The 26,202-nt window shown below is 37.6% G+C and overlaps 1 protein-coding gene across 7 annotated transcripts in view; it reads right to left on the reverse strand.

The window, feature by feature from the left end:
• Positions 1-26,202, reverse strand: part of RAB3GAP1 (RAB3 GTPase activating protein catalytic subunit 1) — a 112,191-nt gene that overhangs the window by 55,015 nt on the left and 30,974 nt on the right. For 6 of the 7 annotated variants that reach the window (XM_060625995.3, XM_060625996.3, XM_060625997.3 and 3 more), the window contains 2 exons: positions 6,029-6,148; positions 4,408-4,573 (listed from right to left, as the gene is read on the reverse strand). In XM_060625995.3, coding sequence (XP_060481978.1) covers positions 4,408-4,573; positions 6,029-6,148 — 286 coding nt within the window. Of the gene's footprint in view, positions 1-4,407; positions 4,574-6,028; positions 6,149-12,521; positions 13,190-26,202 lie in introns of those variants that run through there. The other variant, XM_060625999.3, reaches the window with a different exon arrangement.

Here is a 26,202-nt window from a genome sequence, read left to right on the forward strand (position 1 = left end):
CTAGCTGGGCCTGCTTGGGATTCTCTCTCCCCTTCTCTCTCTGCCCCTTTCCAGCTTGTGTGCAGATCTCTCTCAAAAGTAAATGAACTTAAATAAATAAATAACTACCTGGAAACAAAATAAATGCTCCTTCAAAATATTAACAATTTTAATTATACAAATATAATTTCTTATTCTGTTCAGCAATAATGAATGTGAAAAAAATGTTACCAATTTTTTTTAAATTAAGGTGAAACTATTACAAGTATAAGACCAGGATTGAGGAGATGATGCCTTCTCTTTCTTTTAAATGAAAATAAACCCAAATTAAAGCCAGTCTTGGAATATTTAACCATAATTTTAGACTAAGACAAATGGTCACTCATGCAAAATAGATTGTATTAATCAATCAGTTAATAGAAAGTTTAGATTCATCTTTACATTCACTAAAAATCATGAAAATTAGGGGCGCCTGGGTGGCTCAGTTGGTTAAGCATCTGACTTTGGCTCAGGTCATGACGTCACAGCTCATGGGTTTGAGCCTTGCACCGGACTCTGTGCTGACAGCTTAGAGCCTCGAACGTGCTTTGAACTTTATGTCCCATCTCTCTCTATTCCCCGGCTCATACTGTCTCTCTCAAAAACAAATAAACATTAAAAAAAATTTTTTTTAATCATGAAAATTAATATCATCCAAACATCCTATAAGCTCTGCTTCCCTTAATAATGGTTAACCTACATTAATGTGGAATAGGATTCAAATATACATAGGAATCACCTAGGGAACATGTGAAAATATAGATTCAAGGCTATTCTACATACTTAACCAGGTACCAGGTGTTCCTGATACTGCTGATCAGGAAGAATAAGAGACATTTAGCTCAGCAACATCTATAAATGTCACTAGTAGCTTTAATGGAATACAAACTCAATCTAAAGTCACAATGTAAAGTGGCTGCCCAAAAAAGATAATTTAGTTTTGGGCTGCTGTGTCCTTGCCAAGCAAGGTAAGATTCTGGTTGTTTAGGAATAATAAACTTTTTAGTCAAGTCCAGATATTAACTGAGTGTTCACCCGTAATAAGGTACAAATGGTCTAGAAACCATAACAAAGTTGCCTTGACACATAACCTCTGCTCCAGTTACATAGCAACATAGATAAATACAGAAAGTGATAACCAGAAAGAAATAGCTAGGATCAAATATGACATAAATATCTTTGTGGGTCCTAGAAAGCTGCAGAAAATCCAAAGTTTCAAGGCATATGCCTGCTGAGTTCCAGGTGTGGAAGTAGGCAGTGACAGCCTAGGATTACAGACTGCATTAAGTGGAACCACAAGTTCAACTCAGTCCAGAGTGAGTGCACTGCAAGACTGTGCTTAAGGCAGACACTGTGGCAGAGCATACCTGCTTGGTACGGTAGTTTTGCTGAAAGTTATGGGCTGGGGAGAGTTACTATGGGGGGTTGGGGGGTGGGGTGGTCAGTGACCGCTCTCATAACCTGAGCAAGCAATCCAGTGATTCCAGGACCAGGTATGCAATACCCCCAATAACACCTCAGAGCAAGAGGCTCCAAACACCATTTCAAGACCCAATTCTGAAATTTTCTACATGTAGGGAGCAACCACAAAATTATAGAACCACAAGAGAGGATGGGAGAAAAAGTTAAAAATTTTAGATATAACATTCATTCTAAACGCACCTGCAAAGAAAATTTCCATAAAACATGAAGAAATGGGGGTGCCTGGGTGGCTCAGTATGTTGAGTGTCTGACTTCGGCTCAGGTCATGATCTCGTGGTCCGCGAGTTTGAGTCCTGCGTCAGGCTCTGAGCTGACAGCCCAGAGCCTGGTGCCTGCTTTGGATTCTGTGTCTCCCTCTCTCTCTGCCCCTCCCCTGCTCATTCTCTGTCTCTCTCTCGTGCTCTCAAAAATAAATACGCGTTAAAATTTTTTTTTTTAAAAATGAAGAAATGTAGTTCTAAAAGAGACAAATATCCAAATGAACCATCAAGAGTATAAAACCATGAAATATAAAGAACATCAGAGGGTGCCTGGGTGGCTCAGTTGGCTAAGCATCCGAATTCGGCCCAGGTCATGATCTTGCGATGTGTGAGTTTGAGCCCTGCATCGGGCTCTATGCTGACAGCTCAGAGCCTGGAGCTTACTTCAGATCCTGTGTCTCCCTCTTTCTCTGCCCTCCCCCACTGACACTCTGTCTCTCTCTCCCTCTCTCAAAAATAAAAATTAAAAATTAATTTAAAAAAAAGAGAACATCTGAAAGAAGGAAGAATGTCTAAATGAAAAAAAGACCATAGTGTAAGTTTTCAAATATTTAGAGGATTATGGCAGAATTCAAATTTAAATTTTAGGTACTCCAAAAGGCAAAACTGCCCCTCTGGCTCTGCTTACCTGAAGGAAGTCTTTTCTAATAAATCAGAACTATGTTAAAATGAAATAAATTTTCAGGGTAGGGTGAGTGCCCTGAAGCATTCGAAGCAGATGTTAAAGAGTAATTTTTATAAAAACAGCTTTAGAGTTACTACAGAAGAATCACATATTGGGTAGCTTTAACTATGTAAAACATCTAAACTACCCAAAACAGTTCTCAACTATTTTAAGTTCTACTCCTATCAAATCAATTTTGATGGGCCCCTGGCTGGTTCAGTTGGTAGAGAATGCAACTCATGATCTCAGGTTCATGAGTTGAAGCCCCACATTATGCATGGAGCCTACTTTTAAAAAAATTAATTTTGAGAGACGTTTCATATGTAGACGAGTGAGTTTTGTGGAAGTTGTCAGATGATGTGATGAGCTGATTAAGAAAACTGGCAATTTTAATATGGACTATGTATTTTCTAATATATAGTCCATATTAAAACTGTCCCAATAATATTCTTTTTGGCTATTTTGTTTTGGACAAGGATCCAGTCAAGGATTATGCATTGCATTTAGCTCTTAGGTCGTTTTAGTCTCCCTTAATTTAAACAGCTGCCACGTGGTGCCTGGGTGGCCCAGTTGGTTAAGCATTTGACTGGCTACGGTCATAATCTTGCAGTTCGTGGGTTCGAGCCCTGTGTTGGGCTCCAAGCTGACAGCTCAGAGCATACAGCCTGCTTCAGATTCTGTGTCTCCCTCTCTCTACCCCCTCCCTTGCTCGCACTCTCTCTTGCTGTCAAAAATAAATATTAAAAAAAAATTTTTTTTAAACAGCTCCCAATCTTTGTTTTGGCAGTCATGATACTGACGTTTTTTTAAGAGTCTAGGCCAGTAATTTTGCAAAATATGGCTAATTTTGGAAACATGAGATTGCTCCCAGATGTTATGACTTATGTTAGACATTTTAGGCAGGAATGCAACAGAGGTGATAATATATCCTATTCAAGGTATCATACCAAGAGATGCCTGATATCAATTTGTTAGTAAAGTATGATCACTTCAGTGAGATGGATGTAACTTAAGCACTTAAAGGGAATATTTCTCTAAGTAGATGACCCGATCCACCATTTCCTCATCTGGTTTTGCTCTTTAACAGCTCCTCAACTTAAGCCCCAATTTTCTTTCCCCAGAGTAACACAAGCAAGTCTTCCATATCTCTGTGATAGTGTTTTTATACAACACCAAGGATGTACTAAGTACTCCCATTTAGCCTTATTTCTCTGTCATAAAACATAAGCCAGATTAATTTTAAAAATCAAATAAAATGAACATTCAGGGGGTGGGGGGGGAAGGCAATTTAGAATCCAAAGTGTTGAGACCTCAAGGACCTCAAAGTTCCAAACACACTCATCTGAGGAGGTCGGCAACAGTTGACCCATGAACATAGGTTTGAACTGTGTAGGTCCACTTAAAGATGAGGTTTTTACAGTTTAGTACTATAAATGTATTTTCTCTTCCTTACAATTTTCTTAATAATAACATTTTTTTTCTCCAGCTTACTTTATTGTAAGAATATGATATACAATACATATCATACATAAAATATGTGTCAATCAAGTGTGTTATGTTACTGGTGAAGCTTCTAGTCAACAGCAGGCTGTTAGTAATTAAGTTTGGGAGAGTCAAAAGTTGTAAGTGGATTTTTGTGCACGTGGGAGGTGGGGTGTTAGGCCCCAACTCCCGCAATGTTCAAGGGTCAACAACTGTAGTACTATTAAAGGAGAAGGAGCAGAAAGCAATAACACAGTAAATAAATATTAACGACAACAAAATTACTTTGATTAACTGTTCTTTAGCATTAGTACACTAAAAATCTAATTGGATACTATTTCTTTAAACATACGTAATAATTTATGTAATCATTATATCTTTCTTCCAAGTAATTACATTGTTAGTATTATAGAAAAATGTTTCTACATACTCAATAAAATTACCAAACTGCTACTTTTATCTGGATCCCAGATAAGAATGATAATATCAATGCAAACTCACAATCTTTGATTTGAAGATATCTAGCAGGCCTGATAAATGAGTGTACTGATTTGGCACTTTCCGAAGATGAACCATTTCAAAATCAGTTCGGACACCATGACCCTGACATTCGCCCACATACATTCTTCGCCATTTGTGATGAATTTGCACAAAGAGTGGCACCTGGCTGTAGGACAAAATTCAATAGGAATAGACTTTAAGTTCATTAAACACTGAGTAATCCTAAATCTAAAAATTTCCCCATTATATTATTTTAATCTCAAATATTTAAAAACACTAAGCAAGAATCACTCATCATACTTACATTAACAGAGACACTATTAGTTCCTTTTCTCCTCATACTAAAAACTATTAGTTCCTTTTCTCCTTAAACTAATAAGCTAAAGAAACTATCATCTAGTGGCACTTTTGAGTCAGAAAATTGTTTTAAAATAGCTGAAAGTCAAAACAGGCAGAATGAAAATTTTCTTGAATAAAAGCGATCAATTGAGATATGGATATTGAAGGACTCCATAAAAATCTGCTTTTTGCTCCTTTTCCTGTTTCCATTCTTGCTAGGACCTGCGCCTCCACTTTACATGTGCTTCAGAATGCAGTTTGTCCTCCTTGTAAGAGACAAGGAGTTAACGATTTCGATTTCGTTAGAACAGATATCATCTAAGGAAGGACTAGGTGAAAATGACCAGACAAAGCTATCATATGCATATTCCAGACCACCACCACTAGATATCTCCATGCCAACGACCCCTGGCTCCAAGGACTAACACCTGGGCCCTCCTCTTTGTTCTAACCAGTTCCTGGATGCCAGAGAGGACATGTATACCAGATCACAATCCTCGATAAAAATCCCCAGACCCCAAGCAAAGACAAACTCCCTCCTATCTTGAGTCTCCCAGACATTCTGTCTGTACTTTCACTCTCTCTATGCCATTAATTCCACACACAGCCAAGGATCCTCTTGGTTGGTCCTGAGGGACCCTCCGTGGGGTCAGGCCTGTTGGTATCACTATCATATTAGCCTTTCAAAGGCAAAATAAAATATGATTCACAGGTATGAAAATATAAATTAAACCAACATTAGTAGCTGAAATATTTTTTACTTTATCATTTGAAAATAGAGCCAGTACTCATTATTCAGATTTGCATCTTTGCAAATAAGCCTATTCCCTAAAATTTATTTGTACCTCAAAATCAATACTCTTGGCACTTTCAGTCATTTGTAGACATGCACAGAGCAGCAAAAAATTTGAGTCACTTGACATGGACATTCTCAGCTGAGGCTAAACGAGGCAATGCTCTGTTTTCAAGTTTTAAAATTAGATTTTGTAACAAAAAAGTTTAAATAAACTAAACATTTGGAAGTAAAACACAAAAATAGTACAATTTACTTTTCATTTCAAATATTCATTGAATATTTCAGTAAATTTCCCTTTAGAAATGCACTCACTAACGGTTTTGAGTTTGTTCTTCCATAAGATATTCCAACACAATAACGAACAAGTAGGAACCCTAATGATCATTTTTTAAAAAAATCTAATACTTAGTAAACTTTTTCCTTCATAAATTATAATTAAAAATAGTCTTTAACTCATTGTCTATATATTTCAAAATGTCCACCTACCAGCCAGTGTTTCCCAAAGCAATAGACACAGAACTCAGAAGAAGATTGCACTTAGATTCACTGAGAACTGCATCATGGTTTGCAGCAGGGGCAATCACCACAAACTCCCGCAATCCATACCTTAAAAAAAAAAAAAAAAAAAAGAATCACTGCTATTAAACAAGGAAAACTTCAGAGTACAAACATTTGTTATTTAAAAACTTGAAAAAATTTCCCTGAAGGAAGTTTAGCAAGTCACATGTGAACTACAGGTGTTTCTCTCTCTCTTTTTTTAATGGCAACTGACAATAACATGAATTTCCTTCATGTAGCAAAACACTTCCATTATTCACCTATTTCCTCTTTATTCTTGACAAATTAAAAGCAGTTTGCAGAATTCATACACACACACAAAAAGAACATTAACAGTTTTGCCTTAAAATTTTCCAAGACTTAAAGCTTGTTTTAATTAGCTGATAACATTAAGTCCACTGGTGTGAAAAGATAAAGTTTGATAAATTCCCTAAATGGTAGGGAATCAGCCATCATGTAGTTGTGCTAAGTGTGAGGACATGGTTTATTCAAGTATCCTAATTAACGATTTCTTGTATTCTTTTACTCAGTAACACATATTAGATAGGCATCACGAAATATCAGAGAATCACTTACTCTTGCTACAATATCTTGCTATGAAAAATGAAAACTTCTCACTTAGTTGTCAAGTCCTTTATACAAATTTGTGGTCAAACTTTATAAAAATATAAGGTCAAGTTAGTGATTTTGCCCACTGAAAACTTCTGTTCTATTCACTCCTCAATGTATTTTTATTTAATGGCTTTTTTATGTTAATTTTTTTAAGTTTATTTATTTGAAAGACAGAGCGAGCAGGGGAGAGGCAGACAGAGAGAGGGAGAGCGAGAACCACAAGCTAGAACCCACAAACTATGCAATCATTACCTGAGCCCAAGTCAGACGCTTAACCAACTGAGCCACCCAGGCACCCGTTTAATGACTTTTTTTTAAATAAAGTAATTTATGAAAGGGATTACTCATTTGCCTAATTTATTTTAACTCTGGATATGTAGAGTTGTGAATGCTTATTTTTATGAACATTCTCAAGAAGTCCCCCAGTGATAAAGATTACAAAATAAAAATAGTCCAACCCATAATCTGTTTCTTGTTTGGATGACAAAAATTCATTTCATCTTTTCACCTTCCCTCCACCCTCCTACTCCTGAAATCAAAAGTAGATATGCAGAAGCAGCATTCAATACTGGAAAGAACCCAGAGCTGTGACGTCTAAGCTCTAAAGGTCTTTAAAAATATACTTTTCTCTTTTTTTTAATGTCCTTGTAAGAAAGAAAACAAAACAGGTGAGCATTTCCCCACATGCCATCACCCATACTGTGCACCCAGTCAACAGTTCTTACTTACTCTTTCAGAAATATTATGTCCATGTACTCACCCTACCCTCAAATGAGATTATACTAAATACAGTTTCTGTACCTCCTTTTCAAATGCTAATCCCCTACTGATCAAGTACTCTGTCTCCAGTTTTATGTGGTTGCAACAATACTACCACTCACTGTCTATGTCTACAATTGTAACTGTGGGCTAACCTCCCGTAAGTTGCTGGGTAAAAGAACATCTGTATCTTTAACACTGATAGCTGCTGCCTAACTATCTTCTCCCTCTCCACATACAAACTGTTCCATTGTACACTCCCAATAACAATAAATAAGCCAAACTGAACCGCTTCCTGTATATCTGCAATAAACTCACTTGTGTCCTCTATGACTTTGTTTACTCTAACTGGAATGTTTCCCCTCATTTTATCAGTATCTGACTGATACTTTTTTGAAGATTTACCTCAAATACCATCCTGTCATTCCATTAAATATGTTCTCTTCTCCGAATTCTAATATGTTTTAAAATTTACTAGCATTATCTTTGAAAGATGAATATATACCACTGATTTACTTTCCATACTAGACCTACTTGAAGCCTGAGATGATGTCTTCAAGTATGCAAACATTTAAATGGGGGTTTTAAAAAGTGAGCAAAACCAACAACAAAAAACAAGCAACCAGATTAAAAAGTGAACTAAGAACCTGAACAAACATTTCTCCAAAAAAGATATACAAATGGAATATAAGCACATGAAAAGCTGTGGGCAACGTGACTAATTATCAGGGGAATGTAAATCAAAACCACAATGAGATACGGCTTCACACCCACTAGGATGGCTCTTACAACAAGCAAAAAAAAACAAAACAGATAACAAGTGTTATTAGCAAGGATATGGGGAATTGAGAACCACTGAGCATGATGGATGAGAATGTGAAATAGTACACCCACTATGGAAAACAGTACAGTGATTCATCAAAAATTTAAACATAGAGTGACCAGCAATTCCTCATATGGGTATACACCTAGAAAAATTAAAAGCACAGACCCAAAGAGATACTTAAACGTGCCACAGCAGCTTATGCATTAGCCAAAAGGTAGAAATAACCTGAAGGCCTGTCAGTAGATGTACAGATACACAAAATGTGATGTATGCACACACTGAAATATTACTCGGCATTAAAAGGAAAACAAATTCTGATACATGGTACAACACAGATGAACCCTGAAGACTTGATGCTAACTGAAATAAGCCAGTTACAAAAGGATGAATACAGTAAGACTATACTTATATGAGGTACAAAGAGCAGTCCAACTTACATAGAACATAGGATAGTGGTTACCAGGGCCCAGGGCCCAGTGGAATTGTCATTTAATGGTTACAGAATTTCAATCTGTGCTGACAGCTCAGAGCCTGGGCCTGCTTCAGATTCTGTGTTTCCCTCTCTCTCTGTCCCTCCACTGTTGGCACTCTCAGTCTCTCTCTCTCTCTCTCAAAAATAAATAAACATTAAAAAAAATAAAAATTAAGAAAAAGGGTGGGAGATGCCTGGGTGGCTCAGTTGCTTCTGAGCATCTGACTCTTGATTTCGGCTCAGGTCATGATCTCATGGTTAGTGAAATGGAGCCCCGTGTCAGGCTATGAAATGACAGCACGTAGCCTGCTTGGGATTCTCTCTCCCTCTCTCTCTGCCCCTCCCCCACTCTCAGGCTCTCACACTCTCTCACTCTCAAGACAAATAAGCTTAAAAAAAATTAGGTATGTATTTACTGACACAAAGGTGATCATGAAATGCTGAGAAGAATGTAGATCAGCATATGTATGGCAAAATCCAATTTATGAAAAAAATTCCCAAACTGAAAGCACAAAAATGCATATACATATAACAGACATACTCATAAAATACCCAGATGGACATATCCTGTATTTCTTGTATTAGTAAGTATGAGATGCTTTAGCCCCCTTGTTTTGTGTGTGTAGACATAGGAGGGATGGGAAGGACACAATGGGAAAAGTGAAGGGGGAATAAAATTATAAGAATCATTAATAAATCTTTATCCTACAATTTCTAGTCTAGTAATTTAAATGTATTAGGAGCTCAAATGTATAAACACAAATAAAAATCCTACTATGACAAGTTTTAATAATAGAACTGTTTTATCAGACAGATTACATATGCATATACTAAATACTAAATTTAAATATAAATGTGCCTTAGCATCACATTTTCCAACAGAAAAAGGTAGGACAATCACTCATTTTTATCTATTTTAACATACATTTTTCATTCTTGCTCCAATAAATACTGAAAATAATGACAAATAATTAACTAGTACCTGATATACCTATTGCTTATCTTACAGAGGAAAATCATAAAAACATACTGTCAACTTTGAATGCTACCATTTTACATCTCTGACATGTAGAATTTCTTTCTTACTTTAGAAAGAAATATATTCAGAGCCTCTTCAAATAGTATAAAGAATATATTCATAAAATACTGGATCACCAAAAACACTAATGATAAATAATAAAAAAATTTCTTGGGCATATTTAAATACCTAGCATATACAAAATACTTGAGAAAAAGGAGGTGATGAATAAACAGTTTCTTTTTTCACTTTTATCTTCCCAGAGATGCTTGGATACTGCAATCTTCATTTCTAATTTATATTCTATTCAGATTAATTCTGGTAAAATCTAGCAATTTTACACAGTATAGCTCCACTTCCTCCCCTCTTCCTCTGTGCAATATTGTCATATACGTTACATGTTACATATATGTTATAAACCCAACAATGCAGTGTTACAATTATGGCTTAAACAATCTTATAGGGTTTTTAAAATTATTATTAAAAGAATATCCCTTTAGGGGGAGCCTGGGTGGCTCAGTCATTTAAGCATTTGACCTCAGCTCAGGTCATGATCTCACAGTTCATGAGTTTGAGCCCCATGTCGGGCCCTGTGCTGACAACTCAGAGCCTGGAGCCTGCTTTGGATTCTGTGTGTTTCTCTCTCTGTCCCTCTCCTACTTGTACTCTCTTTCTCAGAAATAATAAATGAATAAACTTTATTTAAAAAAAAAGAATATCTCTTTTCATTTACTGGAGTATTTCCAATGTTCTTCATTCCTTCCTGGGGATCCAAGTTATCTATCACCTCTTTCCTTTAATACTGCCTATTAGGTAGGTCTCTTGCAATGAATTCTGTCTTTATGACAGTGTTGTTATTTCATCTTTTTTTTTTTTTTTTTAATGATGGTTTTCCTAGATATAGAATTCTTGGCTGGTGTTTTTTTCTTTCAAAACTGAATGTATCACTGTGCTGCCCTCTGGTCTCCAATGTTTTCTCTGCAAACAGTATTGTTCTTTTGTACATAATGAGTCATTTTTGTCTTGCTTTCAAGATTCTCTTTGCTTTGGGCTTCAGCAAGTTGACAATAATGTGTCTAGATGTGGTTCCCTGTGTTTATCCCACTTGCAATTCATTGAGATTCCTGGGTCTATAAGTAAATGTTCTGTTTTGTTTTCATTGAATCTAGGGAAGTTTTTGGCCATTATTTCTTTGAGTATTTTTTTTCCCTGTCCCTTCTCTTCATCTGGGACTCCTCTATTATTACAAGTATGCTTTGGAACACCTGACAACGACCCACAGATCTCTGAAGTTCTGTTCACTTTTCTCTAATCTTTTTTCTTTCTGTTCTTCAGATTAGATAATTTCCACTAATCTTTCAAATCCACCAACTCTTTCTTCTGCCATCTCAGACCTGCTTTTGAGCTCATCTGATGAAAGTTTATTTCAGTTATACTTTTCAACTCTAGGGTTTCCATTTGGTTCTTCATTAGTTTTTACTTATTGAGATTTCCTATTTTACTCATTGGTAGCATATTTTTCATTCTTTGAATGTGTTTACAACTGCTTTGAAGTTATTGCTCAATCCAACATCCGGGCCCACTAAGAATAGTTTCTACTAACTTTTTTCCTACTTCCATACGGGTCACACTTTCTTGTATGGCCTTGTATATCTAGTAATTTGTGGTTAAAAACTACAATTAGATAATATATTGTAATAAAACCAAGTCCTGTTTAACTTTTTTGAAGGTTCTTTTTTGTATTTAGTAACGTGTCCAAATTTAAATTGTGCAATCTGTCTTTCCCAAGATGTTTAGCTACTGATGTCTCTATTCACTCATTTTATTCTTCTCCTGGCTCCCTAGGAGCTACGGACTGTCAATATAGCTTAGTAGTAAGCTAGTAATTGGGCACAGAATATGCTCAAACACCTGAGACCATTAGACTTTCACTTTCTGCTAACTGATCTGTTGGGGGAAAAGGGGCTGTATTTGAAGTTGCACCCAGTTCTCAAGTTTGGGCTCTCTTGCATCTCCCCTGCATGTTTGTAGTTTCCCTATCATATAGGGATGTGTGCGGAATGTATCCAAACTCTTCTATAGCTCTCATACATACAGTAGCTCCCTATTAAATTTCTGACTAATCCATCACTTGCTTTGAACCAGGACTGCAATCCTGGCCTAGTTCACATACAGGTTTTCCTCATCCACTCACTCAAGTCTGCTACTTTTAAGATGGCAGAGCCACAGGGTTTTTGCCCTCCACCTAGAATCAACTAACAGAACTGATGGTTCCATGACCAGCCTAGACTGGAAAGCCAGTTCTCACCAACACAGACTGAGAACAGGGCAGTAATAGGAATAGTCACAGGCAAAAGGGCCAGAAGATACACCCATCTTAACTGAAACTCTAGAAGTTTTTCAAAAATAAATGCTTCTCAATTTGTTGTCTGACTTTGTGCAATCCAGTACTCTAAAATGGTTTCCAATTTCTTTTCTTTTCTTTTTTTTTCTGCAGAGGAGGAACTGCCAACTTATGTCATGTCACTGTTACCAGAAGTCTTCAGAACATTTTAGCTTTTGAAAGAATAAGAATATTTTATGGGTCCTTATAGCTATTCTAAAATACCGTTCTCTCAAAACTATCAGGTCCTTTTACACATAACTCTCTCTGTAGCCAATTAAAAAAATGCATTAAAATCACAACAATAAATATATTTTAAAAGCCATCATAATACTCAACTACACAACTTACAAGATTGTGGGCTATTTCTTTGTGCTGTTGCTGCTATTCCCTTAAAGTGTGGTCGAAGCTGAAGTTCGTCCAAACACTGGACTAGACAAAGGCAAAACCACAAAGACAAAATTTATCATGAATTAAACCCAGCTGTACTTTCAGTGTATTTTTCAAGCTCAGTAGAGCCTCCCAGGCATATAGCATTTATGCTCTTTTTGTATTGTTCTCATATTGCTGCTGTAACAAATTACACAAAATCAGTGGCTTAAAACAAATTTATTATCTTACAGTTATATAGGTCAGAAGTCTGACAAAAGTCTCGCCACACTAAAATCAACTTGTCAGCAAGACTGTGTTCCATTTGGAAGCTCTAAAAGAGAATTCATTCCTTATCCCTCCCAGTTTCTAGAGGCTCCCCTCATTCCTTAGCTCCTGGCTGCCTTCTCCAAATCCAGCAATACAGGCCAAGTTCTCATATTACACTACTCAGACACTGACTCTCTTCTGCCTTTTTTCCACTTTTAAGAACTCCCGTGATTTCACTGGGCCCACCCTGATAATCGAGGACATATCTCCCAACCTTGAAGTCAGATGATTAGCAATCCTAATTCCATCTGCTCCCTTGATCCCTTCTTGCCATGTAACCTATGAAAGTAGACATCTTTAGGATGTAGGGAGGTTCATTATCCTGCCTACCATTCCTTCTTATTAAAACCTCTGCTCAGTAAAGACCTCATAAATTTACATTTAGGCATAAATGTCCCCTAGGTTAACATCTTTATCATTTTCAGGGCTACTTATTTTATAAGGAGTAACAATAAAGGGAATAAACCTCTATTGATGGTTTCAGAAATCAGCCATTAGAAGATAAAGGACAAGTATATAAGGAGGTAGACAGAAGTATCCAAGAGACCACATCATTAAGATCAATTACCTTGACTAGACCACAAAAATTGATCATGGCCACATATCTTTTAAAAACCAGTTTTATAAAATACCCTTTAAAAAGTTAAACAGGCTTAGAGCAAATCTGGCAGGTGCCTGATATAAAAATTGAAACTGCAAGATTTCAAAGTACTGGACAAATAAACTATCAGAACTAAGCACTTGCCATAAATGCCAAAATTCTACTTTCTAAACTTTGATTTGAAAATGTAAGTTAATCTTATATTAGTTTTATCTCATTCTGACAGGGTCCACCTATGCTAACTGTATATGTACACAATGTATAAATTATTTTCCATAAGTTTTCAAATTTTCAATGTCATTGTTTTAGTACTACCTTTAGTTTTTTAAAAAGGAAAATGCTTATAGGTGAATACTTCTGTGTATGTTATTCTTCAAGTGGTAAGAGAAGCATGACAAGTAAATAATAGTCTTGAAAACTGCAGAATTTTAAACAATTATAATTTTAAAATTCTATTTAAAAAAACAAGTATATTATAAAATCTTAAGTTGTCATTATCAACGCTCTGCTGCTATACTTGCAGGTTTTAAATTCTTGATTTAAGCACTACCATCTCTACAAATGCTCTTGTTCTGACTTGAATGTCTTTTTAAACAACTTGACCTGGTTTATTCTCACTGTCTATCAGGATTCAAGTGAGGTAGTACCTCTTCTGAAAACAATTTCCCAACATGACCTGGATTAAAAGGAGGCACCTCCTATGAGTTTGAATCAAGCCCAGCGCTGCCTTCCATGACACCATTTATCAATAATGCTGCCACTGTTCCCTTATCTAGCCTCCTACTAATCCCAAAGTGTACTAAGCTAGGGATCATATTGTATCCTTGGTATCTCAGTATCTGGCTCACAGTAAATGTTTAAAAATAATGTTTGCTGGATTAGAAAAAATACATATCCCTTTAATACAGTTAATTTTCAAATAATTCTCAAAAGTTTGATTGCTGGCCTTCTAACCTTTACGAAAGATCAAATTTTTAAAAATGGAAGCAGTGTGGCACACTGGCAAGACACAGACCCTCCCCTTCCCCCCAAACACACCTAAATACCTTATAAAATATGACAATGTTTAAAAATACAGGGCTGAACTGCAAGGTTGCCTGGGTGGCTCAGTCGGTTAAGCATCTGACTTCATCTCAGGTCATGATCTCGCCTTTCCCAAGTTTGAGCCTGTGAGCCCTGTGAGCCCTGAGTTGGGGGGCTCTGTGCTGAAAGCTCAGAGCCTGAAGCCTGCTTCAGATTCTGTGTCTGCCTCTCTCTCTCTCTGCCCCTTCCCCCCTTGCGCTCTCCTTCTCTCAAAAATAAATAAACATTAAAAAAAACATCTGCGAATACCATGTATTTTATCCTAGTAGTGACAATGTGAATTATGTAACTCTGAGACTGATAAGGTATACCCAGTCCAGGGGAGGTAGTCTCGGGCATGCATCCAGGCTAGGCTATGTCTAAGAATACCCCAGCCTCATAACAAATATAAATAAAGTCTGGAAACTATAATTTCAGAAGCACATTACTCAGGTATTACCCTCCACTATATCCTTGTTTATAAAGCACTGGGAGTAGGAAGCTGCCTATCTTTCCAATGATGTCATCAATCTCTCCACAAACCATCTTCCTTCTATAACCTACAGATTGATTCAAGCACTGTATGTACATGACTTTCCATCAACCCAAGCAACACAGAGGTGGTAACGTTCTGAATGGCCCCTCAGGGATATGGGTGTATATATCAGGCAAGAAACTGGAACTGAGACTTCTGCTTAAAGCCCAAACCCCAAAAGGGACCACTACTTCAATGAAATGAAAACTTCACGCCCAGAACGTTTGCATGGAAAATTCTACCAGACATTCAAAGATAACATCAATTTTACACAATCTCTTCCAGAAAACAGAACAAAATACTTCCCAACTCATGTTATAAGGTCAGCGTTTCCCTGATATCAAGATAAAGTACAGTAGTCCCTTATCAATGGGCAATACATGCCAAGATTTCCAGTAGATGCCTGAGACCACGGATAGTACCAAACTGTACACAGACTTTTTTCCTATACACACATATGACAAATTTATAAATGAAGCACAGTAAGAGATCAGTAACAATAACTAATAATATAACAGAACAATTATACTGTAATAAAAGTTTTGTGAATGTTCTCTCTCTCTCTAAATATCTTATTGTACTATACTCTCTCTTCTTGTGATGGGAGATGATAAAACGCCTACATGATGAGATCAACTGAGATGAATGATACAGGCACTCTGACATAGTACTAGGCTGCTAATGACCTTCTGATACATCAGAAGATCATTTGTTTCTGGACTGCAGGTGACCTGAGGGAGCCGAAACCATGAAAAGCAAAACTGCAGGAGGATAGTGGGGGTACTACTGTATATGGTAACTACAAACCAATATTCCTCATTAATACAGTCATTAAAGTCCTCAACAAAATAACAGCATATCAAATCCGGCAATACATATAAGCACAAATACAAATTATACCACAAAAAAGTGTGGTTTATCTTGGGAACATATAGTTAGATATCCAAAAATCAATGTAAAGAAACACCATATTAAAAATCTAAAGAAACAAATGATCGTATCAATTTAAGCAGAAAAAGCATTTGACAAAATTCAACATCCATTCATGACAAAAACTCAGCAAACTAGAAACAGAATTTTCTCAACCTGATAAAGAGCATCCATGAAAAATCTACAGCTAGCAGTACACTTAATGGTCAAGGACTAAATGTTTTCCCTCTGAGATCAGGAACAAGGCAAAAATGTCCACTCTCACCACTCCTATTCAGTATTTTAGTGGAAGTCTTAGCCAGTTTAAAAAAGCAAGACACAGGCAGCTCTTTCTGCCCATGGGTCCTGTCCCCATGCTTTAATAAAATCACCTTTTGCACTAAAAAAATAAAAAGGTGAATCATAAATAAAAAGGCAAGAAACAAAAGGGATTGTAAAGAAAGAAATAGAACTATACCTGTTTCACAGATGTGACTATTTACCTGGAAAACCAAAAAGACACTACAAAACTCCTCCTACAACTAATAATTGGATTTCATAGTCATGGAATACAAAATGAATGCACAAAAATCATATTCCTATATACTAGCAACAAAGAGCTGGAAAGAAAAAATTTTAAAATACCGTAACGATAGCGCCTAAGAAAAAAGAAAGCAATAATTATGTATAAATCTGATAAAACAAAGAGAAGGAGCTAAGATGGCAAAGTAGTAGGAGGACCCTATGCTTGCCTCTTCCCTTGAACACAGATAAATATCAAATCATTCTGTACAATCAATCTGAGGACAGAACAAAATGCACAACCAGAGAGAGACAAGAGGCAACATCATCAAAGTTAGGAGGAGCAGAGACATGTTTTGGGGGAGAACAGCACTATGGAGGGGGAGGGAGCCCTGGTCACAGAGAGAGGCAGGACAGGTGAGAGACAGAGAGAGAGGGAGGGAGGGAGGGAGGGAGGGAGGGACGGAGGGAGGGAGAGAGAGGGAGAGGGAGGGAGGGAGGGAGGGAGGGAGGGAGGGGTACACACAGGGGATCACACAAGGAAAACACTTCCTCAAAGCCACTGACTGGGAAAAGGAGAGGGGCTGATTACCATGAGTTTTTATAACCAGTGGAGCTCAAAGACTAGAGTTTTAGAAGTCTATGCCATGGCTGGTACTGAGCCCTGAGGGTGCTGCAGTGCTCCTGTGGAGAAGGAGGGCAGAGAGCCCAGGAACAGATGGCGCAATCTGAGGATCCCCTGGGAAGCAGTGGGAGAGATGGCTCCCCTTTCTTGGAGCACATCTGGAAGAGGTAGCATTGCCTCTCCAGAGACAAAAGAGCCAGCAGATACCATTACACTCCCCTACCCCTCTGCTCCTATGGAGAAGGAGGGCAGAGAGCCCGGGAGCAGATGGCACGATCTAAGGTTCCCTTGGGAAGCACTGGGAGAGATGTTTCCCTCTTTATAGAGTACATCTGGGAGAGGTGGCATTGCCCCTCCAGAGACAGAAGAGCCAGCAGGTGCCATTATGCTCCCCTACCCCTCAGCATAGGTACAGAGACACTGGCTGAGGGTGGCTAATCTGGACAGCAGCTCTTTGCTGAACTTTACTCCAAACTCCACAGCCTTGTGCTTTTGTTGAACTGCCCCTCTGGGACAAACTTGCATCAGTCCCAGCATGGCAAAACCCTCTCCAGAGAACCAGCACAGGTCCTTGCCACAGCAATTCCCTAAAATCTGGAGTTTTAAAACTCAGCTGGCATGGCTAGGAAAAACATGTATGCACCACCCTGCCAAGCAAGAAGATGGCTCAGACACAGGGCGAAGGTAGCGACGTTGAGGGAAGCTTGGGACACACAAGGGGAGATTGCTTGCCATCTGGGAGGGCTTCCTGAATAGCAGTGAGCACGAACTCCGCTCTCAGGGATAAGGGAGAGGGCTGGCGCCATTTCTCACTCCTGGACCTCAGCATAAACTAACCTCAGTAAGCAGACAGTACCAACAGTGGCAGCACCTAAACTATTTACATCAAGACCCACTCCCCTGCACTCTACAGGTGCTGCTTTTCTTGGGCAAGTGTTCCTGAGAACCAGAGCAGTGACCCCTGCCCCCAGAAGACCAGCACAAACCTCCTGTATGTCTACTGACTACAGAGTTCTGTAAAACTTCAGCTCTAGTGGGAAAAGCATCAGGTCTCTTTTAACAAGCACAACAGAACATGCCTAGTTAAACCTTGCCATACTCTAGCCAAAGTCCAAGCACTCCCTACTGCATGCAAGGAGAAACTCTGCAGAGGACTGACCTAGGGAAAGAGCAGCCAAAACACTGCAGCACAGTGCACACAGCATACACCAGAGACACTTCCCTGAAATACCAGGCCCTGGACAGTATAAGACCTCTTCATAGAGCCATTACACTCTGGAGCAAGAAACATAACAAGCTTTCCTAACACACAGAAGAAGACAGAGACCTAACACACAGAATATGGACACAGGGATCATGGCCAGGGATCTAATCAAAACAGATACAAGTAATATGCCTGATCCAGGATTTAAAACAACGTAAAGATACTAGCGGGGCTTGACAAAACATAGAAGACACCAGAGTCCCTTACCTCAGAGATAAAAGACCTAAAAACTAGTCAGGCTGAAATGAAAAGTGCAATAATTGAGATTCAAAACCAACTAGATATAAGGACCACACGATGGAAGAAGCAGAGGAAGGCATAAGTGATATAGAAGATAAAATTATGGAAAATGATGAAGCTGAAAAGAAGAAAAGAAGATAAAATTATGGAAAATAATGAAGCTGAAAAGAAGAAAAGAAAAATACCAGCATACAAATCCAGGAGGCACTGAGAACTCCCATCAACATCAATAAAAGCAGGCCAACATCAAGACATAGCATAAATCTGCAAAACCAGAGATAAAGAAAAAAGTCCTAAAAGCAGCAAGACAAAAGAAGTTCCTAACTTACAAGGAAAGTTTTTAAAAATAAGGTTAGCAACAGATCTCTCCACAGAAACTTGGCAGGCGAGTTACCCATGTGCTGAATGAGAAAAATATGCAGCCAAGAAAACTATCCAGCAAGGCAGCCATTCAGAACAGAAAGAGAGATAGAGAGTTTCCGAGATAAACATAAACTAAAGGAGTTCATGACCACTAAATCAGCCCCGCAAGGGAACTCTTTGGGGGTGCCTGGGTGGCTCAGGGAGTTAAGCATCCAACTTTGGCTCTGGTGATGATCTCGCTGTTAGTGAGTTCGAGCTACACTTTGGGCTCTGTGCTGAGAGCTCAGAGCCTGGAGCCTGCTTCGGATTCTGTGCCTCCTTCTCTCTCTCTCTGCCTCTCTCCTGCTCACACATGCACTCATGTGCTGCGCTCGCTCTCTCTCTCTCTCTCTCTCTCTCTCTCTCAAAAGTGAACATTAAAAAAAATTTTTTTTACATAAAGGGAACTCTTTGAGTGGGAAAGACAGACCAAAAGCACCAAAGATTAGAAAAGAACACATAAAATCTCCAGAAACAACAATAAAACAAAAAACAATAAAATGGCACTAAATTCCTATCTATCAACAATCACTCTTAATATAAATGGACTAAATGCTCCAATCAAAAGACATAAGGTGTCAGAATGGATTAAAAAACAAGACCCATCTTTGTGCTGCTTACAAGATACTCATTATAGACCTAAAGACACCTGCAGATTGAAAGTGAGGGGATGGAGAACCATTTATCATGTTAATGGACATCAAAAGAAAGCTGGAGTAGCCATACTTATATCAGACAAACTAGATTTATTTTTAAAAATTTTAAGTTTTTTTAATGTTTATTTTGGAGAGACCAAGTGAGACAGAGCATGAATAGGGGAGGGGCAGAGAGAAAGGGAGACACAGAATCCGAAGCAGGTTCCAGGCTCTGAGCTGTCAGCACAGAGCCCAACACGGGGCTCGAACCCACAAACTGTGAGATCATGACCTCAGCTGAAGTCAGATGCTTAACCGACTGAGTCACCCAGGCGCCCCAGACAAACTAGATTTTAAACCAAAGACTACAGCAAGGGATGAAGAAAGGCACAATATCATAATAAAGGGGTCTACCCAACAGGATCTAACAATTGAAAATGTTTATGTCCCCAACCTGATAGCACCCAAATATATAAAACAATAAATAACAAACATAAAGGAACTCATTGATAATAATAAAATAAGAGTAGGGAACTTTAACACCTCACTTACATCAGTGGACAGATCATCTAAGCAGAAGATCAACAAGGAAACAATGGCTTTGAATGACACACGGGGCCAGATGGACTTAACAGACATATTCAAAAATTTCATCCTAAAGCAACAGACTACACATTCTTTTTGAGTGCACAAGGGACATTCTCCAGAACAGATCACACACCAGGTCACAAATCAGGCCTCAACCAGTACAAAAAGACTGAGATTATGCCATGCATGTTTTCCAACTACAGCACTGTGAAACTTGAAATCAACCACAAGAAAATATTTGGAAAGACCACAAATACATGGAGGTTAAAGAATGTCCTACTAAAGAAAGAATGGGTTAACCAGGAAATCAAAGAATAAAAAACAAACAAACATGGAAACATACAATAATGAAAACACAATGATCCAAAACCTTTGAGACACAGCAAAAGCATTAATAAGAGGAAAGTATATAGCAATACAGGTCTACTTCAAGAAACAAGCAAGATCTCAAATATGCAACCTAACCTTACTCCTAAAGGAGCTAGAAAAAGAAAAACAAATAAAGCCTAAAGCCAGCAGAATAAAGAAAATAATAAAGAATAGAGCAGAAATAAATGTCATAGAAACAAAACAAATCAAACAAAAGAAATCAAAAACCGTACAACAGATCAAAGAAACCAGGAGCTGGTTCTCTGAATTAATAAAATTGATAAAAACCCCGAGTCATATTTATCAAAAACAAAGAGAAAGGACCCCAATAAATAAAATCACAAATAAGAAAGAAGAGATCACAACCAACACTACAGAAATATAAACAATTATTAGAAAATATTATGAAAAATTATATGTCAATGAACAGGGCAATTTTCAAGAAATGGATAAATTCCTAGAAATATATAACCTCCCAAAACTGAAATAGGAAGAAATAGAAAACCTGAACAGACTCATAACCAGCAGAGAAATTGAATTAGTAATCAAAAATCTCCCAACAAAGAAAACTCCAGGGCCAGATGGCTTCCGAAGGAATTCTACCAAACATTTAAAGAAGAGTTAGTACCTATTCTCAAACTGTTCCAACAATAGAAATGGAAGAAAAACTTTCCATCTCATTCTGAGGCCAACATTACCTTGATTCCAAAACCAGACAAAGACCCCACTAAAAAAGAGAATTACAGGCCAATATCCCTGATGAACATGGATGCAAAAATTCTAAACAAAATATTAGTAAATTGAGTCCAACAGTACATTAAAAAATCATTCACCACGATCAAGTGGGATTTCTTCCTGGGCTGCAAAGGTAGTTCGATATTCACAAATCAATCAACATGCTATACCACATTAATAAAAAAAAAAGGATAAGAACCATAAATCCTCTCAACAGATGCAGAAAAAGCCATTTGTTAAAGTACAGCATTCATTCTTAATAAAAACCGTCAACAAAGTTAAGGATAAAGGGAACACACTTCAACATCATAAGGGCCATATACAAAAAACCCACAGCTAATATAATCCTCAATGGGGAAAACTGGAGAATTTTTTCCTCTACGGTCAAGTACAAGACAGGGATGCCTATTCTCACCATTGTTAGTTAATAAATTACTGGAAGTCCTAGTCTCAACAGTCAGGTAACACAAAGAAATCAAAAGCATCCAAATTGGCAAGGAAGAAGTCAATCTTTCATTATTTGCAGGTGACATGATACTCTGTAGAAAACCCCAAAGACTCCCACCAAAAATTGCTAGAACTGATACACGAATTTAGTAAAGTTGCAGGATACAAAATCAACGTACAGAAATCTGTTGCATTTCTAAACACTAATAATGAAGCAGCAGTAAGAGACATCACAGAATTGATCCCATATACAACTGCACCAAAAACCGGAAGATACCTAGGAATAAACCTAACCAAAGAGGTAAAGATGTGTACTCTGAAAGCCATACAACACTTATGGAAGAAACTGAAAATGACACAAAGAAATGGTAAAACATTCCATGCTAATGGATTAGAAGAACAAATACTCTTGAAATGTCTTTGCTATCCAAAGCAATCTACACATTTAATGCAATCCCTACCAAAACACCAACATTTTTCACAGCACTAAAACAAACAATCCTAAAATTTGTCCAGAACCACAAAAGACCCTAAATGGCCAAAGCAATCTTGAGAAAGAAAAGCAAAGCTGGAAGCTTCACAATTCCAAACTTCAAGTTACATGACCAAGCTGTAGTGATCAAGACAATATGGTACTGGCAAAAAAACAGATACATAGATCAAAGAATGGAATAGAAAATCCAGAAATGGATTTGGATTTCCCAAAACTATATGTCAACAAATCTTCGACAAAGCAGGAAAGAATATTCAGCGGAAAAAAGTCTCTTCAACAAACGGTGTTGGGAAAACTGGACAACAACATGCAAAAGAATGAAACTGGACCACTTACTTATACTATACCCAAAAATTATTCCAAAAGGGATGAAAGACCTAAATGTGAGATAGAAGAACATCAAAATCCTAGAGAACACAGGCAGCAACCTCTCTGACATCAGCCGTGGCAACTTTACTTAGATACGTCTCCTGAAGAAAGGGAAACAAAAGCAAAAATGAACTACTGGGACTTCATCAAGATAAAAGCTTCTTCATAGCAAAGGAAACAATCAACAAAACTAAAAGGCAACCTTTGAACTGGAAGAAGGTATTTGCCAATGACATACCCAATAAAGGGTTAGTATCCAAAATCTATAAAGAACTTATCAAACCCAACACCCAAAAAACAAATAACCCAGTGAATAAATGGGCAAAAGACATGAAAAGACACTTTTCCAAAGAGGACATCCAGATAGCTAACAGACATATGACAAAATGCTCAACATCACTCATCATCAGAGAAATACAAATCAAAACCACAATGAGATACCACCTCATACCTGTCAGAATGGCTAAAACGAACTCAGACAACAGAGGTTGGCAAGGATGCAGAGAAAGAGGAACCCCTTTGGCACTGCTGGTAGGAATGCAAACTGGTGCAGCCACTCTGGAGAACAGTATGGAGGCTCCTCAAAAAATAAAAAATAGAACTACCCTCTGACCCAGCAATTGTACTACCAGGTATTTATCCAAAGGATACAGGAGTGCTGATTCGAAGGGGTACATGCAGTCCAATGTTTACAGTAGCACCACTGACAATAGCCAAATTATGAAAGGAGCCCAAATGTCCATCAACTGATGAATGGATAAAGATGATGTGGTTATGTATGTATGTATGTACACATACATACACACATACACAATGGAATATTACTCGGTGGTCTGAAAGAATTAGGGGTGCCTGGATGGCTTATTCGGTTAATTGTATGACTTCAGCTCAGGTCATGATCTCACAGTGCATAGGTTCAAGCCCCACATCAGGCTATGTGCTGACAGCTCAGAGCCTGGAGCCTGCTTCAGATTTTATGTCTCCCTCTCGCTCTCTGACCCTCCCCCAGTCATGCTCTGTCTCCCTTCCCTCTCTCAAAAATGAATAAAAGTTAAAAAAAATTTTTTTTAAAGAATGAAATCTTACCATTTGCAACATGGATGGAACTAGAATGTATTATGCTAAGCAAAGCAAGCCAGTCAGAGAAAGACAAACATCATGATTTCACTCATATGTGGAATTTAAGAAACAAAACATAAACACAGGGGAAGGGAAGCAAAAATACGATAAAAACAGAGAGAGACACAAACCATAAGAGACTCTTAAATACAGAGAACTGAAGGTTGCTGGTGGGGTGTTGGGTGGGGGGATGGGCTAAATGGGTGATGGACATTAAGGAGGGCACTTCCACATTAATGAGCACTGGGTGTTGGGATGTGCACTGGGTATTATATGTAAGTGATAAATCAGTAAATTCTATTCCTGAAATCATTATTATATGTTAACTAACTTGGATTTAAATAAAATTTAAAAAAAAGAAAGAAATGGGCAGAAGACATGAGTAGACAATTTGCCAAAGAAGACATACAGACGGCTAATAGACATGTGAAAATATTCTCAACATCACTCATATCAGGGAAATACTAATGAAAAATTACAATGAGGCATCACCTCACACATGTCTAAATGACTAAAATTAACAACAAAGAAAACAACAGATGTTGGTGAGGATGTGGAAAAAGGAGGACCTTCTCACACCGCTGGTGGGAATGTGAACTAGTACAGCCACTCTGAAAAACAATATGGCGGCTCCTCAAAAAGTTAAAAATAGAACCTACCCTACAATCCAGCAATTGAACTACCAGGTGTTTACCCAAAGGATACAAAAATACTGATTTGAAGAGACACATGCACCTCAATGTTTATAGCAGCATTATCAACAAAAGCTAAATTATGGAAAGAACCCAAATTTCCATCAACTGATGAATGGATAAAGAAGATGTGGGAGATATAGATATATATAGATACACACACACACACACACACACACACGAATATTACTCAGCCATCATTAAGAATGAAATCTTACCACTTGCAAAGACTTGGATGGAGCTAGAGTGTATAATGCTAAGCGAAGTAAGTCAGGGAAAGACAAATACCATGTGATTTTACTCATATGTAGAATTTAAGAAACAAAACAGATGAACATAAGGGGAAAAAAAGAGGCAAACCATAAACTAGACTCTTAACCATAGATAACTGCTGGAGGGGAGGTGGGCTAGATGGATGATGGGTATTAAGGAGAGCACCTGTGATGAGTACTGGATGTTGTATGTTACTGATTAATCATTAAATTCTACTCCTGAAACTACTGTTACAACATATGTTAATTAAATGGAATTTAAATAAAAACTTGGGGGAAAAAATCTAACAAAACATACAGGATCTATATGCTGAAAACAGTAAGACACCGATGAAAGAAATCAAAGAAGACCTAAATAACTGGAGAGACTATGTTCATCAAATGAAAGAGTCAGCATAGCAGAGATATCAGCTTTCCCTAAACTGTCTAAAGATTTAAGGCAATTACAATAAAAATTCCAGCAGAACTTTTTGTAGATATAGATAAACCAATTCTAAAACGTAAATGGAAAAGCAAAGGAGCTAGAAAAGCCAAAACAACTTTGCAAAGGAGGAATAAAGTTGTAAAGTCACACTAATTTCAAGACTTGTAACAATAAAACTAGAGAAACCAAGAGCATCCAGACATATACCCACATAAATACGGCCAAATGGTATTTGACAAAGGTGCAAAAGTCAGTCAATAGAGAAAGGAAGCTCTTTTCAACAAATGATATTGGAACAAATGAACATTCATTTGCAAAAAAGGAACCCTGACCTAAACCTCATACCTTACACAAAAATTAACTTGAAATCGATAACAGATATACATACAAACTGTAAAAGTTTTAGAATAAAACACAGGATTAGCCACATGGTAAAGTTAACATCACTAGCGATTAAGTCAGATTGATAACATGTCCTTCTGATACGATGTGATGAAAATGGCAATTCACCTCTGTGGTATTCTTTCCAAAATCCCACAACCCAAGTATAACCATAACAAAAAGAGACACACCCAAACTGAAGGACATTTAACAAAATACCTGACCCAAACTCCTTAAATCTGTAAAGAAGATAAAAATTAAGGAAATACAGATGTTTTCAAAGACCAGAGACTAAACAAACTACGGAGACATGATGACTAAATGCCTGGATCCTAAAACAACTTCAGTGGAAAAACTAGTTAAATAACAAGGGAGCAATGTTAGTTTCTCAGTTCTGACACACGTATCATGGTGATATAAGCTATTAACAGTAAGGGAAACTGGTTGAAGGTATAGCAGATCAGTCTGTACTATCTTTGCAACTTTCTGTAAATTGAAAAAAAATCAAAATTGTTTTGAAGTTTTCTTTGTTTTTGTTTTTGTTTTGTTTTTTAAGTAGCAGAAACCTCTGTACCCTGGGGCAAAGAGTTCTTAAACACAGCATGAAACATGACCCATAAAGTAAAATACTGATAAACTGATAGGACAA

The sequence above is a fragment of the Panthera onca genome, chromosome C1 (assembly GCF_046562875.1).
Source record: "Panthera onca isolate mPanOnc1 chromosome C1, mPanOnc1 haplotype 2, whole genome shotgun sequence".
Lineage (NCBI taxonomy): Eukaryota > Metazoa > Chordata > Mammalia > Carnivora > Felidae > Panthera > Panthera onca.